The sequence below is a fragment of the Battus philenor genome, unplaced genomic scaffold (genome assembly GCF_028537555.1).
Source record: "Battus philenor isolate CCGP_79_NKW_IND1 unplaced genomic scaffold, ilBatPhil1.0.hap1 SCAF_30, whole genome shotgun sequence".
Lineage (NCBI taxonomy): Eukaryota > Metazoa > Arthropoda > Insecta > Lepidoptera > Papilionidae > Battus > Battus philenor.
The window spans coordinates 6,580,707-6,597,039 of record NW_027181694.1 but is presented as its reverse complement, the minus strand read 5'-3'; the positions used below and the strand labels follow the sequence as shown (position 1 = coordinate 6,597,039).

The 16,333-nt window shown below is 37.0% G+C and overlaps 1 protein-coding gene across 1 annotated transcript in view; it reads right to left on the bottom strand.

Annotated features, from left to right (window-relative positions):
- The window catches only part of LOC137927291 (uncharacterized), a 68,648-nt gene that overhangs the window by 527 nt on the left and 51,788 nt on the right, over nt 1–16,333 (bottom strand). The window contains exons 7-12 of the mRNA XM_068771075.1: nt 11,828–12,022; nt 9,932–10,097; nt 6,776–6,873; nt 5,077–5,198; nt 3,865–4,045; nt 921–1,088 (exon numbers count right to left, since the gene is read on the bottom strand). Of these exons, the coding sequence (XP_068627176.1) occupies nt 921–1,088; nt 3,865–4,045; nt 5,077–5,198; nt 6,776–6,873; nt 9,932–10,097; nt 11,828–12,022 (930 nt within the window). The remainder of the gene's footprint in view (nt 1–920; nt 1,089–3,864; nt 4,046–5,076; nt 5,199–6,775; nt 6,874–9,931; nt 10,098–11,827; nt 12,023–16,333) is intronic.

The window sequence follows — 16,333 nt, the reverse complement described above, 5'->3', positions numbered from 1 at the left end:
ATCCTCTGGACACTTGTTCGTGAGCAGTGGCAATGCTGTATAATTAATGCACAAAGTGTGAATATACAAGATTCCCGGGAATCGAATCTGCGAATTGCAAGTCTCAGTCCTTTACCGCTGTGCTGTGCTCATGTGGGTTAAAGTCTTTATATATATATATATATATAGATATATATATAGAGTAGATTTATGGTACCTCCTTTGTACAAATTAACGAAATAAGTGACAAGACCTGTACCAAATAAAAATCAAATACTATTATAGCCCTATTAAAACATTGAATAAACTATGTTTTTTTTATTACTGATTAACTTGGATCCATATATATTTTTCAATTTATTTATATATAATCATATATAAATAAATATCTAATTTTATTTTATGTATAACTGTATGACTAATTTTATGTCGCTGGAATTCAGAAAATTTATTTCATGTCACAGTACACTAGATGGCGCTAGTAGTGGATTGAAAGGCGATAGATTTTTATGATAAAAATTTTATTCGAGATGGTCTTAATAACATTTGGTTTTAATTGCATGTCCGCGAAGAAACTATATTTGCAACGTTCTTCATATCGTGACAGAAAAATAATACTATTCAAACCCTTCAGATTGCTTTACTTATCGCTTGTCATTGGCCGCCATCTTGATGGATTTATGAAAGTGCTGCCATCTATTTTTACAAAGTGACTAAAAATAAAAAAGAAGAATGCAAAAATAGCGTGCAAATAAAAGTGCTGTGAACAAAAATTATTAAATAAAATAAAACGATATATATTTAAACGTATTCATACATACACTACCGTTAGTTTTGAAATGTTGATTTTATTGAAAAAAACCTGGCACGAAACACGATAGTTATTCTTTTAACGCCATTTTTAAAATTAATTCTGCTATATGACTGATAGCGTGACTTACCTCGTTCCATCCGTATCGGTTCTTGGCCTGAACTATGGCTTCATAGACGGCTGCCGGCTGCAACCCTCGCAGCTCGTGTGCCACACGATGTGCCAGCGTGCCAGCGGGCTGTGGAGCCGGTATCACCTCGTCGTGCCAGCGGCCAGGCTGCTGGAATGACTCGTTGAACTGCAAACAAAGTTCCAGTTCACTTGTTATTTTATCCTTCATATTGTCGACAGTTATTAGCGAGCGCGAGCGGGCCCCACTCAGCTGTTCCTCGATCATGATCACCATCATCTGCCTCTCGCTCTGGTACCTCATGGACCCCCTTTTTTATGACCCTCGCTATTGGAGGTACTGTACTGTATCTGTAGAAGTTTTTGCTGTTAGCCTTGCGGCTTTTACAGCTTCATCTGTATGAGTTCACGGAACGGAGGGGTCCGTGAACTTAAAACTATTGGGGGCCTCTCGTACCCCTATTTATGGTGGGACAGGGACTTTATTTGCAATTTAACTTTTCACATAGTTTTTTATTTTCTTTCTCTTCTTTCGTACTTTATTGTCTCTTTCGGTCTATTATCTATCTTTCATGCTACAGTTCTTCTATCTTTCTCTTTTGCTCTGTTAAATCTTTCATTCTTTCCTCTTTTGTTATTACATTTTTCATTTAACATTTTTTTTGTATTGTACATTTTTATTTTACATTATTATTATATATCCTATAATTAATCTCTATCACAGTTTTATGTATCACTTCATGGACCCCCTTAAGATAAAAGCCTCATTCAAAGCTTTCCATTTTACTCCATTCTTAACAACCTGGAGGCATTCGTCATCTGCAGTAGCCGCGATCTCGTCAGCCCATCTAGCATTAGGTTTTCCTCTCGCTTTGGTACCTCGTAGTCCTGTCCATTTAAAAACCCCCTGTGTCCACCAGCGTCAAGTTCAAAAAAGCAGGGTCGAAGTAGTCACGTGGGTGGTGTTATTTAGAACCTTGATTTGTTTAAATTCGGTTTGATCAGTCTTGTTTGTATTGGACATGACGCCAACTTAGATCAGCTTGGCCAGACTAGATTTACCCCGAGACCTGGGACCCCGGGGGGAGGGGCGCGCGCGCTGCATATGTGTCAGCGCGAGCGGAAACTTTGATAGCGCGATTCAGGAACGCATTTGTCGATCTACCCTCACTATTAAATGAAGTATATTAATCATGGCGCGGTGATGTTTTTCTTGACTGCCCGTTGACGTCATCATTTTGGTAATATTAAGGCATCTTACTTAAGCATTTCTGTCGGCCCTGGGTAGCCGAAAAGATTGTCGGGTGATGATCAAAAGCCAGTGGACTCGGCGTTAATCTCATCACTAGTAGTGATATGAGGTGATGGAAAGTCACTGGATGCCGGCAGCGCAAGGCAATCATCATATCGGTTTTTGAGAGTGACTTATGCTTTGCAGCGGGCATTCATCGGCTGGTAAAATGGTGATGAAAATTTAATTTTACCTCTTCAAATTCTATATAAAAAATCTGTATACATTTTGGATAGTGAAATTTTCTTGGTCATATAAACTTTGTTCAATATTGTTATTAACTGCTTAATAATAATATTATGAGTAATAAAGTGACTAATATAGCTACTTCCGCTATGCAAAGACTGTGTTTGGCACTAGATGAAACACGTGTTGAGTGATTTAACGGTAGCAGTTATGTAATTCGCATTGTTTGCCGCACGCGTATTTATCAGCGGGCTGGCGGGCGGTGCACTTTGTTGCACGACTACCACTGCATGTGCGGAAGTGGCTAAATATTCGTCCTTTTCTTGTTTGTAATTTTATTTGCCATGAAATTAGAACTACTAATTTCTGAACATCTTTATCGTAGACACGCTATGAAATAGAGTAATATTCCTTTTTGCAGAGCCTTCGTGTAATAAGTTTATTTAATTTATTAACAGATAAATGTATCACGTCGTTTTGTGGTATGTTATATAATCGTATACATAGCATAATAAAAGATTCAGAAAGTATATTTTTATTCCTTAAATAAGTAACAGTAACAAAAAAAGGTTAATTTATTTGTTTTTTTTCGTTTCTAGATTAAGCTTATAAGCGAGACATGAATTAAACTATTCACATAAATTCTTATGTCACTCACAACTCGAAACGTCATCATTTGATCGCTGCATTGTTCTCTAAATATCATATACAGATTCCGCAGGTTCAGCAGGTTTGAGGTATCAAAGCGCAGAAGCCTTTTATCCTAAGAACTCTTTTAAGGTAGTGAAACTGGAAGGCTCTTTGAGGGTTCTATCAGTGGCGTAGCTATGGTATTTGGGGCCTGGGGCAGATTGCCCCCCCCCACACATTTTAAATTTTTGTACAATTTTTTATTTTTTGCCCATAAAATAGTAAAAAATCCGAACCTCAATTTTTTTTTCTTTCTTAAAGGAACATGATCCTCACTTTTTGTATAAAACTTATGTGTTTCCAGAATTTTTTGAACCCTTTATGAACCCATCTTTGTGGTTTATACATTAAGGGAGAAGATCATGTCCTTAAATGTTGAACACATATATCTTTAGTACATTTCATGAACACAGATGTGTTTTGTGATTTAGGGCCCCTTTAAAAAACACTGTGTTTTGCGAATGAAAGGCTTAAACACTGGGTATATTATAATTTGTAACCGTTTACTTTTTTTTAATGTTCATTTTATTTAACAACTTTTTTAGCACAAAAATAGTAATATTCGATATTCTTTTTTGGTTATTTACTTTAAATTATGGTTTTCATTTTTCTTTTAACATTTCATTATTCATCATTCAAAAAAAAAATAATTTCAATTTTGGTGCCCCCCCTGCTTGTGGTGCCTGGTGCGGCCGCCCCGCTCGCCACCCCCTAGCTACGCCACTGGGCTCTATTCTATAGATGGCGATAGTTATTATTATTTCCTGGTGGCACTGACCGCTAGCTGCCGGTAAAGGAGTCTGAGCTCGTCAAGTGGAGGGTAGCTGTCGATGGTGAAGGCCAGGGTGTAAGATGAGGGGCGGCGCGCGACGGGCGGCGATGTGAACCTCGCAGGCCCAGGCCGCCCCGACACCTCCACGTGCTGCCGCGCCCTACCCAGGCTGTTGTCCGCCACGCAGCTGGAAACAGACATCACACCATCACCTCAAGAGATATAGGACTCTATCTAACATCATCATAATGACTGCCAACTGTACACCTATCCCTCGATTTACACGGTAGATACGTTCCTGAGAAAAACGTGTAAATCGAAAAGCTTGCAGAAAATGCATAATTTTGCTATTTAACAGTTGTGATTCTTTTCAATATTTTTAGGTGTAGACAGAAATAAAAATAAAATGCATCGACAAGTTAAAATATATAATATATTACGGGAACACTTTTTTTTATTTACATTAAACAGAAGAACAAAAAATAAAACCAAAGGTGTTTTATTATCGTTCCAAGTGGAGGGGAAGGGGGGGGGAGAACCACACCTCGTCTACCGACTGGTGGTCACCCATCATGTTGTCGTTCCAAGTGGGTGGGGGGGAGCTAACCACACCGCGTCTACTGGCTGATGGTTACCACCAGAGAATTATTATAAAATGACTCAAATCACAGATCATAAGTCCATAGCAGCCATTCTTACTCGCCCATCATGTTGTCGTTCCAAGTGGAGGGGGAGGAGGGGGGTAACCATACCGCGTCTATCAGCTGGTGGTCACCCATCATGTTGTCGTTCCAAGTGGGTGGGGGGGAGCTAACCACACCGCGTCTACTGGCTGGTGGTTACCACCAGAGAATTATTATCAAATGGCTCAAATCACAGATCATAAGTCCATAGAAGCCACTCTTACTCACCCATCATGTTGTCGTTCCAAGTGGAGGGGGAGGAGGGGGGTAACCATACCGCGTCTATCAGCTGGTAGTCACCACCAGAGAATTATTATCAAATGACTCAAATCACAGATCATAAGTCCATACAAGCCATTCTTACTCACCCATCATGTTGTCGTTCCAAGTGGAGGTGGAGGGGGAAGGGGGGTAACCACATCGCGTCTACCGGCTGGTGATCACCATCAGAGAATTATTGTCAAATGACTCACACTTATTAAAATATAGTGTATTTCTTTAATATCTATACGTATGCTATTTAATGTTTCCTCACCTGTAGTTACCAAAGTCCTCTGGCTGGACATTGGCTATAAGAAGAGTGTGGTTGTTGCCCCTAGCTGACATGGTGACACGTTCTGATGCGCTCAGAGGGAAGGAGTTCTGGTACCAGGACACCTGGAGAATGGGAGAAGATGTCTCTGAATCTTATATTTTAATGCGTTTTATATTTAAATTACAAATCAATACAAAAATTCATTAAAATATGTATATATGTATTTATATATAAATATATTAGTGGGACCGGAAACAAGTTTTTATTTCTGATCAACAATATGTTCACCTTCGTCATCAACAACCTTTTGCCGTCTAGTATACAAATAAATGACGGAGCGGTAACAAATCAATTGGTTTTTCTATAAAATATGTCGACAGGAACGACATTACTTTCCGGTCCCCCTAATATATATATATACTTATGGAGTTGTTGATATACTTTCATACACATAAATACAACCCATTTAAAACATACAATACATAGATATATATTAGTACAAAAATTTCGTATTTGATTTTCTTTTTCTTCGTTCAAAATTTTAAATTCAAACTTTCTCCCCTCGTATCCTTTTGTATACATAGCTTGTTATTATTTTATCATTTTACCTGTTAACTTTATACAATATTCCAGAAAAGGTTTGGAAATTTTCCTCAATATATTTATGTTTTTTTTATTGCCACCGTTATGGGGACCCCTGTACTCCTATCGCGCTCTTCTATCATTACTCCCTTGATCTTCCATTTCTTTATCTTCTTTCTTTCTTCCTTCTACCTTCCTACTTACTACCACTATCTTCTATCTCTACTACTACCACCTTCTATCTCTGCCTTTCATATCCATTTCCCTTTTCATTCGATAACATTCTTCCTTCTCCTCATACCTTAAATATTACAATTTTTTTGTTTTTATTCTATATCACATTTTGATCTGTTCTAGGTATACATTTTTAAATGTATTATTTTATTAACTTCTATTTATTTGTCTATTTTTACACTTTTAGCTCAACTGTTGTTTTTTTTATCGCTTTTTCCGCAATCGTTCTGCACATTTTTAGGAATGTCGGCCTTGGCTCTTCGTCATTGACTAGTAAAGCCATAGAATCCTTGCTAATATTTATGCTTATATATTTATGTTGATGACCATGTCCATTTATGTGCATTATTACATATGTTACATTTATTGATACTCTAATGCAGTGATTCCCAAAGTGGTCTATATCGACCCCTGGGGGGCTATGACAACCTGCAAGGTGTCTACGTCAGCGAAAAAAAATTTAGGGGTCCATGAAATGAAAATGGGGGTCCACGATAGTGGATCTCAACACATACACTGATAGTACCTATTTACTTACATCATACTATCTTATAATATAAAAACTTTTACATTATTTATAAAAGTACCTATGAAGTATATATTTTATGTTATTTTATTTATAGTTTATTTAATGTTACGTATATTTTACATAACCGATACAAAATTTTATTTTGAGTAGTTTTAATTTAAATTCAATTAATAAATGTATAAATTAACATGTGTTTTTACTTTAAGTTTTTAACACTAAACTTCACTACAGTTACAAATTTACAGGAAATCAATATCAGGTAAGTAGGGGTCTACCCAACACAGAAAAATATGGCAAGGGGTCTACGACACAAAAAAGTTTGGGGAACTCTGCTCTAATGCAAGTGGTACTTACCTCTGCGGGAGGGTCAGCCAGAACTGTGCAAAGGAGTTCCGCCCTAAATCCCTCTCCAGTGTGCACCCATGACCTCTCCACCGTGATTTCCGGTGGATCTGGAATCATCATCAAGTAAATCAATCATAAGAAATATGAGGAATAAGATGCGTCATTATAATGAAGAGCGTAATGACTTTGGAAACGCTTTCAGCTTGACTTACTACATTCATTCACAGGTCCAACTCTAAGGCGCAAGTGTTCTTTCAGTAAGGTAACACTGGCTTATAAAGCCTGGATAGAATTGAGAATATGTAAGAAAAGGACCAATATTTAGCCACTTCCGCACATGCAGTAGTAGTCGTGCATAGAATCTCTGTGTTTGGCACTAATCGGTGTAACATAACTCCTAAAGATGCTCCGTGGAGGGGTGAGACACGTGTTGAGTGATTTAACGGTGGCAGTTGTGTGATTCGCATTGTTTGCCGCATGTGCATTTATCAGCGGGCTGGGGGGCGGTGCACTTTGTTGCACGACTACCACTGTATGTGCGGAAGTGGCTAAATATTGGTTCTTTTCTTACTTAGGATGAACTTTCGCAAGGTAAAAACTGATTCCATTAAATATTTCTACAATGATTACGGTATACACATTCGTATTTTTTATTCAGTAAGAGATATCGCTCCTGAAAGTTATCTACTGAAATATTTTGAATCTAGTGTCTTTATAATTTAAATAATAAAAGGAAAGGGCATGTTGTTCAAAGTGTGTTTGTGTATATTTAGTAAGAGTGTACCAAACATGAAAAGTAATTTGCTAAACTAATGTATTTTATTTCAAAAACTACTGTAAGTGAAACTTAAATAAGTCATTTTAATCTCGTATTACCTGTGATAAAATTTGTTAACTATATTTTTACGATATTAGTCTGAATAGAGTAAAATTCACAACGGAACTGTACCGTAGTTCTGTCACGTCGAATTGAAGTTGAAATGTACTTGAAAATTAAATTAAACCAATTTTATTAGACGCATGTAATTAGTTTTGGACGTAGACAAACATATAACAAGTGTTTTATTTCAATTTAGCGGAGTTTTGGTGAGCGAAAGGGTTGATATAATGTCCGTAGAGACCCTTTTGTACCCTTAACCAGATCCACGAAGAAAATAAATTGGGTGTCTGTACAATGTTGTGTTAAAAGGTAATTTGCAACGATATTATTTCATTGTATATATCTGGTTCATATATTAATACTTTAATATATTTTTTTTAACATCTAAATCCGGTTTTTTAGAACATTTGTTCCTCCTCCCACGTGTGAGCTAGAAAAAATGTTACGTACTGTGGGTTCTGACTCGGAATGAAACACCACTGGTTCACAAGGAGTCCTTTATTCACAAATCAGATGGTCACCCTACTTCAACACAAAGTATACTTTCGCTTAGTCCAAACTACGCTTCCAAATCGCTCAAGAAATCACTGTCCAAATAACTTGCCGAATAGACACTTTGTATCACTGATCGTAGATCTTAATCTTATAACTCAAACAACACTGAACTGTCGACATGGGGAGTAGACCTATTTACGAGTATACTACGGATAAGGTTCTAGTAAGTTCGAGATAGTACTCGGTTAGAATTTCCGAGAACCGTACACAAATTTCTATAAATAACTTCAAGGTCATGCGTGTTTACGGCATTTCTTGATCGTAGGGTTCCGTATTTATTGTTTAGAGGGTTCTGTAACTCGTGCTTTGTAACAATATTTATTCATTTAATTCTTTTGCTTCACTTTCTCCTCTATCTTTCTTCACATTCAAATCGTCTCCCGTTGATCACCTTTCATCTTTTATCTTCGTTCCTAGACCACATTTTGTTTCAATATCGTCAATTTTATTAACTAAACCTATATTGCTTTCGTCATGACTAGCTTGGTATCTTACTCGACACTTTTGGACTTATTTCTGTGTCTTATTCCTTTCTATTGAACATTGTACTACTTTCGTGGAGAATTCTAGAAATATAGGGCGACGTTTGTAGTCCAAGAGTGAGGTGATGCTGCATTCTTCGATCCTCTTCCCCATCACGACTTCAGAATCAGAGCTGACATAGGAGCGGTTGAAAGTGACAATATTTAAGGCCCCCGTTTTAAGGATCTGTCATATTTCCCCTATTTAGGATACAGAGGAACTATTTTTTATAATGCTATTTACATTTTCAATTTCCGATAACATTAACAAGGAAGCGTGAAGTATGAAAGAGGGAATAGATAGAGAGAGAGAGAGAGAGAGTAAAGAATAGAAAAATGTATCCTTGTCCCAAAAATAAGATAGTAGAACGAGATGTCCTCAATAACAGGGACATTAAATAAAAATTTAATAAAGGAGTTTGTAGAACTGGTGGGTGAAAGTCCAGCTTTGGTTAAAATATTTAGTAAATTTGTACAATTTACTTTTCCATATCACTCTGTGTTTGGCACTAATCGGTGTAACATAACTCCTGAAGATGCCCCGTGGAGGGGTGAAACACGTGTTGAGTGATTTAACGGTGGCGGTTGTGTAATTCGCATTGTTTGCCGCATACCATTTATCAGCGACATGGCGGGCAGTGCACTTTGTTGCACGACTACCACTGCATGTGCAGAATTGACTAAATATTGATCCTTTTCTTACTTAGGATGGACTTCCGCAAAATAACGCCTGATTCCATTAAACATTTTACTTTTGTTAACAGGTAATTTATAAAGATATTATACTGTTTTTAATCTTATCATTTTAATCTCAGAAAATTAAATTCGTTATGTTATTTTATTTACGTATTTATGAATTAAGCTAGATAATTTTGAGTTTGGAAATGAGTGATCCCAAATAGAACAATTCGTTTCTTTATTTTCTATTGTCAACTTGTTTCGGAAGAGTCATCAGGTTTTACAATAACCTTACGGGACTAACATATTTATTTTGTACTGCAAGCAACCATGATAAAAAGAAATATATTTTATTTAATGCCTTCACTTAATTTCCTACCGTAGTATTTAAATCTGAACTTAGACATAGATTCTTCACAATGTACCTTCTTATTTTCAATAGACGGCCACTGTCCTGGAGATCTATCAGCTCGTGGTTCATGGAGGAGGTTTCGACCTTCATCAGGAGGAATGTCAAAGTACTATACTTACATAGGACTTGCAATTGAAACTCCGTGACCACTGGTGGTCCAACTCCATTGTCCACTGTGCACGCGTATCGCCCACTGTGGGATCTCTCCAGCCGTGACAGCTGTAGTTGTGCTCCATCAGCGAGACGCACGTTGGTTTCGTTCTGGTGGGTGTTGTAACTGTCCACCTGGAAAGATAAGTCTATCACACCCTGTGCTTTGAGCATATTTCATACGTTGAATCATTTATAGGTCTGTGGCGTGCATATCGCGTGCTACTCGCTTACCGCTCCGCCTTTGGACCGCGCCTCGAAACACGCGTTGCCTAGCAACGAGCTCTTACCCACGTGACCAGTCGATCGCATCGCGGCGGCGTCGGTAATGAAACGGATAGATGACAGATGGCGCCACAGTAGACGCAACGAAAGTCTGCATCGCGCTGTTGAGAGTCTCCGCGCTCATTATAAGTGCTAGCGGAGGTGCGGTCAACATTAATAAGAAGCTACAGTACTACAACCGCTCCTACAGGTCGACCATATAGTATAAGCTGCACAACATCTACTACTGCGCTTAGGAGTCGTCCATTGATTCCCAATAAGATTAGAAAGAAGTGGCCTTACAGGATCTTTAAACATAAAAAGGTCATAAATATTTCATGGAAACAGGCATTACCTTGCGGAAGTCAGTCCTAAGTAAGAAAAGTACCAATATTTAGCCACTTCCGCACATGCAGTGGTAGTCGTGCAACAAAGTGCACCGCCCGCCAGCACAATAATAAATACGTATGCGGTAAACAATGCTAATTACACAACCGCCATCGTTAAACCACTCAACACGTGTTTCACCCCTTCACGGGGCATCTTCAGGAGTTATGTTACACCGATTAGTGCCAGTGTCATTCTGTGATTGGTACTAATCGGTGTAACATAACTCCTGAAGATGCCCCGTGAAGGGGTGAAACATGTGTTGCACGACTACCACTGCATCTGCGGAAGTGGCTAAATATTGGTCCTATTCTTACATAAAAAGGTCATTTGTCGACCATGTAGTGAATGTTCTATGTTGGAGAGAATACATATCGAATGAACACATTATCTGATACAAAAAGCAAAGATAGGTCTATAAGACCACACGCTCATTGTCAGGTATAGATCTTTCCAAAGATCGGAACAATGACTGATCTAGCACTGTCCACATTCAGCTACTTCTTAGATCTAGAGAAGCGCCTACCCTCATTGCATCCACACGTCATGTGGTCGTCACTCGAAAAGCCTTTGGCTTCAACAGGCGTCAGCGAATTTGCTCCGCTCACTGTCATTTCACACGAGCAATTCTTTTAGATATATCTATGACTAAATGTTTTTTTAATTTAATTATGTTTCAATCTAGATTTTTGTCTATCTAATATATAAAATTCTAGTGTCACGGTGTTCGAACTTGAACTCCTCCGAAACGGCTTGACCGATTTTTACCAAATTTTACATGCGTATTCAATATGTCTGAGAATCGGCTATTATCTATTTTCCATACCCCTGAATGATAAGGGTGGTCCACCCCTAAATTTTATTTTTAATTTTGTAGACAATTTTTTTGGTTTTTATTTTATTATGATACAGCATACAAAAATACATACAAACCTAAATTTTCACCTCTCTTCGATCAACCCTTATCTTACATTTGTTAATTAAAAACTTTAATTTTTTTTTGCAAAACAACGTTTGCGGGATCAGCTAGTAATATTATAGATATTATGTGAGTAGAGAGGAAGTCTCTCTAGTCCAGTCAGTTAAAGTCCTGGACAAAGGAGAAGATTTTCTCCCAGAGGAAAACCACAAGGAGGACAATGCGGACCATTACTCTATAAGGACAAAATTCTAGTAGGAAATAAAGTTTAAATATATTAAGTAAATCAATTCACCATCTTATGCCAAGTGACACTTGGTACAGGGTTCCCTGATGCCCTGCACTCGAGGACTGCGGCGCCGCCTCTTCGCGCGGCTGCGTGTCTTGACTCGGGCGAAGCCCTAACGCTGGGCGGAACAAGTACCTCCACCGTATGGACCTGGTCCCTGGATATTCGGTCTGAGATCTGACATACGTAGTCGCCTGCATCCTGGAATAGAAATTTTAGGTTAGGTTAGGTTAGGTTAGGTTAGGTTAGGTTAGGTTAGGTTAGAATTCTATCTAGAAACAGATAATTCAATTGTCTATAAAGTTTTCACGTAAACCAGTGATTCCTAGTGGTGTATATCGACCCCTAGGGGTCTATGACAACCTGCAAGGGGTCTACGTCAGCGAGAAAAAATTTGGGGGTTCATGAAATGAAAATGGGGGTCCATGATAGTGGATCTCAACACATTCACTGATAGTACCTATTTACTTACATCATACTATCTTATAATATCAAAACATTTACATTATTCATAAAAGTACCTATGAAGTAAAAAAAATATGTTATTTATAATACTTATGTTATTTTATTAATAGTTTATTTAATGTTACGTATATTTTACATAACAGATACAAAATTTTATTTTGAGTAGTTTTAATTTAAATTAAATTAATAAATGTATAAATTAGCATGCGTTTTTACTTTAAGTTTTTAACACTAAACTTCACTACAGTTAGAAATTCACAGGAAATCAATATCAGGTAAGTAGGGGGTCTACCCAACACGGAAAAATATGGCAAGGGGTCTACGACACTAAAGTTTGGGGAACTCTGACGTAAATGAATACTGAATCACATATTTTTATTATTAGGACCTATGTTCCACAAATAATAGCGTCGGTACCTTTGTTTATACATTTACGTTAAATATTTACGATTTGTTTTACATTTTACAGTGTTTACTAAGTATCTTGATCTATTTTAACGACGCCCTGACAATGTTCAGTTTTTAAGATTACGTTTCGTGCGACCACTTCCTCATCACTACTTCATATTGGCATCATCAGGTTGTGCGCCAGTATCTGTGCTACGGTTGCCAAATACCCTGAACAAAGACCAAGAAACTAACTATGGTATAAGAAATCTATTAGAGTTTGTCCACCTATGTACGTCCATCACCTGGAATTATGACGGAAACTTTTAGGTGTTGATGATAGATGGGTAGCTTGCTCTAAAGACAAGAAAGATATTCACCAATACCTCGCTTCGCGTCGTTTCGTTTTGCGTTTTTCTTCGAAGTTTCGTCGCTGCTTAATTAGTACTAATTTTCACTGTGCGTCGTTAGATTTTCGAGGTTGCGTTGTTTTGGGTTCGAGCCTTAATTTTTTTTTTAAAGATGGCAACACTTTTGTTTCTAATTGCGCCAAGTCATCAAAACTCGGGGATCTAGCTTAAAACAACGCAATTTAAAGACAGTTTTATTTTCACTTTGTTTTGCTAATTTTATAGTTCAGTTTCAATTACGTAGTGTGTTGTGCTTTTTTTTAAAGAGAATAATAAATTTATACAAATTTTTTCGTATTGTTCCTAGTTACAAAAAAGGTAAATATTTTTCCAATTTATTTATGGGCAGAATTATACATATTTTTTTTTAAATGTTAACTTTGTTCAATTTTCTTTTTAAAAAGTAGTATTTTCGTAGCTCTGGAACCTATCTTCGATCTTTACATGGTCTGCTATAGAAAATCTTAATTCACTTTGCGTCGTGTTTTTTGGAACGTAACCACGACGCAAAGTGAGGTATTGGTGTATATCTTTGCAAAAGATATAATCACTCTCCAGCGCCCGCGTTGCAATTGTATCTCTGTCTTTGTACTTGCAACGAGTTGAGGCTCAGAGTTAGAGAGAGATGGGCTTATATAGCAATTTACATGTAAGAGAGAGACGGATGGCTAAAGCATGTTTGTATTAAAAATGTAAACTACGGATTTTCGGAACGACGACATCATTTAGCTTTGTTGCGCTTTATGACATAGACATGAAATGCTTAATAGGAATATTTCACACGTTTTATTCCGCCTTACCGAGTTCTAAGTCTGATCTAAAAGAGTCGAAGATATAAAGGATATATGTTTAGTGTTAGCTGCATTATTATCTCAGCCGCACAGAGCTAAATGAGTTAAAGATATAAAAGAGTGATATATATCCCAAGATCGAAAACATATAAATCACTTTCTTATCATACATTTAGCCCATGTCTAGTTTTTAAATTATTTCAGAAGAACAGTTGATATATATAATTATTTTGGTATAATTTCAAATGAAATTTAACTATTGAAGACATATCTTCTATGGTATTCTATTACGTTTCATCTTACATTAATAATTGTGGTACGAGGCAGTTCGTGCCAGCGACAACTAAATCATGCATTACTTGCTCTGTACCACCTAAATTGTACACTTTATTATGTACCTTGGAGATAGAGGTCGTTGTATATTATATTACCCCCTCCTCCCTCCTGTATTGGGTACAAAGGATTTAATGGAATCAGGCGTTACCTCGCGGAAGTCCATCCTAAATAAGAATAGGACCAATATTTAGCCACTTCCGCACATGCATAACACCCTGTATATCTCAGGAGAGACAAAGTTTAACTTAAACTATAGGGCGGTTATATATATATATATATATATATATATATATAGTGCAAAGTCAAGTGGATACTTCGAAGTAAGAAAGGGACCAATATTTAGCCACTTCCGCACATACAGTGGTAGTCGTGCAACAAAGTGCACCGCCCGCCAGCCCGCTGATAAATGCGTATGCGGCAAACAATGCGAATCACACAAACGCCACCATCAAATTACTCAACACGTGTTTCACCCCTCCACGGGGCATCTTCAGGAGTTATGTTACACCGATTAGTGCCAAACACAGAGTCATTACAAAGTTAGTACAAAGGAACTATTTCAACAAAATACACCTACCCTCCGATTTACACGGTACTTGTTTTACACGTTTTCGCTTTTACACGGTTTTCCAAATAAGTTGTTTTTTTGTTTTTGTCTCACTCTACTAAATGCTACTGTGATTGAACACGTGTGCTGTGTACACATTTCACGGGGAATCCCGAGCTTATGTACTGACTTGCTGCACACGCGCACTGTCTGTATTTCTTCGCATAAAATTAAAGTTTTATCTAAGGAAAATTGTATTCGAGTGAAAGTTTCCCGGTTTGGTTTTCGGACCCCCAAATTTTTTTTCGCTGACGTAGACATTGCAGGTTGTCATAGACCCCTAGGGGTTGATATAGACCACTTTGGAAATCACTGATTTAGACCGAAAGGCTTTTAGTGGTGACAACCACTTGAGGACCTTTCTCGCCTCTAATATGCGTCACCTACTATCATTTCAGACGAGCTATTCTTCGAGATACTTCCATGACCTTGATTCATCGGATCTCCTCATTTATGATTCTATATCGCAGCGAATACTAGCATAAACCTCTCTTCTTACATAACTCATCACCTTCAACACACTGGTCAAATACCTTCGTCTAATTGCGGTATTTTTGCAAGATAAGGTTCCAGAAGCTATCCATCCTAGTTGGATACGATTGATTTATACCATAGATAAATAATATTTATATAATAGATACGTATAAGGCGTCGTTGGTCTCATTAATGGTGGTTACGTCGAAGCTGGTTATGTTACTACCCTCAAAATTCGGGGAATTCCCCGTAACATAAATCATAGATAATTAATTTAGCTGACGCGTTGGAGACGATATATTGCTTTTTGTGGATGTTCTTAAAGAACTTTTCTAAATATAATTGTGGGTACTTCTATATTTATTATACAAGTTTTAAGTTTTTGAACACTATAGTTATAAAACTAAAGTATTTTTTATTCATATATAAGTTACGATTGTTTTGAAACTCAAATAATATATAGATTATACAGGAAGATCTATTGCAGTTATTTTATATCATGTTTGCTGACAATGTCTGGTACACACAATCTAAAATCAATGGTTTTAGAAATTTAAAATTCGAACTAATAGAAAATTTAAATATATTTTTGTCTTCTATTTGTCCTTGCAGACATTGTACTGTAACGGTTTTATTAGTATGTCGCATTCCAATTGAAATATATCATGTTTTACAGTGATTAATTTATACAGAGTAATTGATAATCTAATATATAAAATTCTCGTGTCACGGTGTTCGAACTTGAACTCCTCCGAAACGGTTTGACCGATTTTTACCAAATTTTACATGCGTGTTCAGTATGTCTGAGAATCGGCTACTATCTATTTTACATACCCCTAAGTGATAAGGGTTGTTCACCCTTAAAAATTTATTTTTATTTTTTTGACGAAATTTTTTGTTTTTATTTTTTTATAATACAACATACAAAAATACATACAACCCTAAATTTTCACCCCTCTACGATCAACCCTTATTTTTAAATTGAAAATGAAAAATATTTTTTTTTGCAAAACAACGTTTGAGGGATCAGCTAGTAGATTTA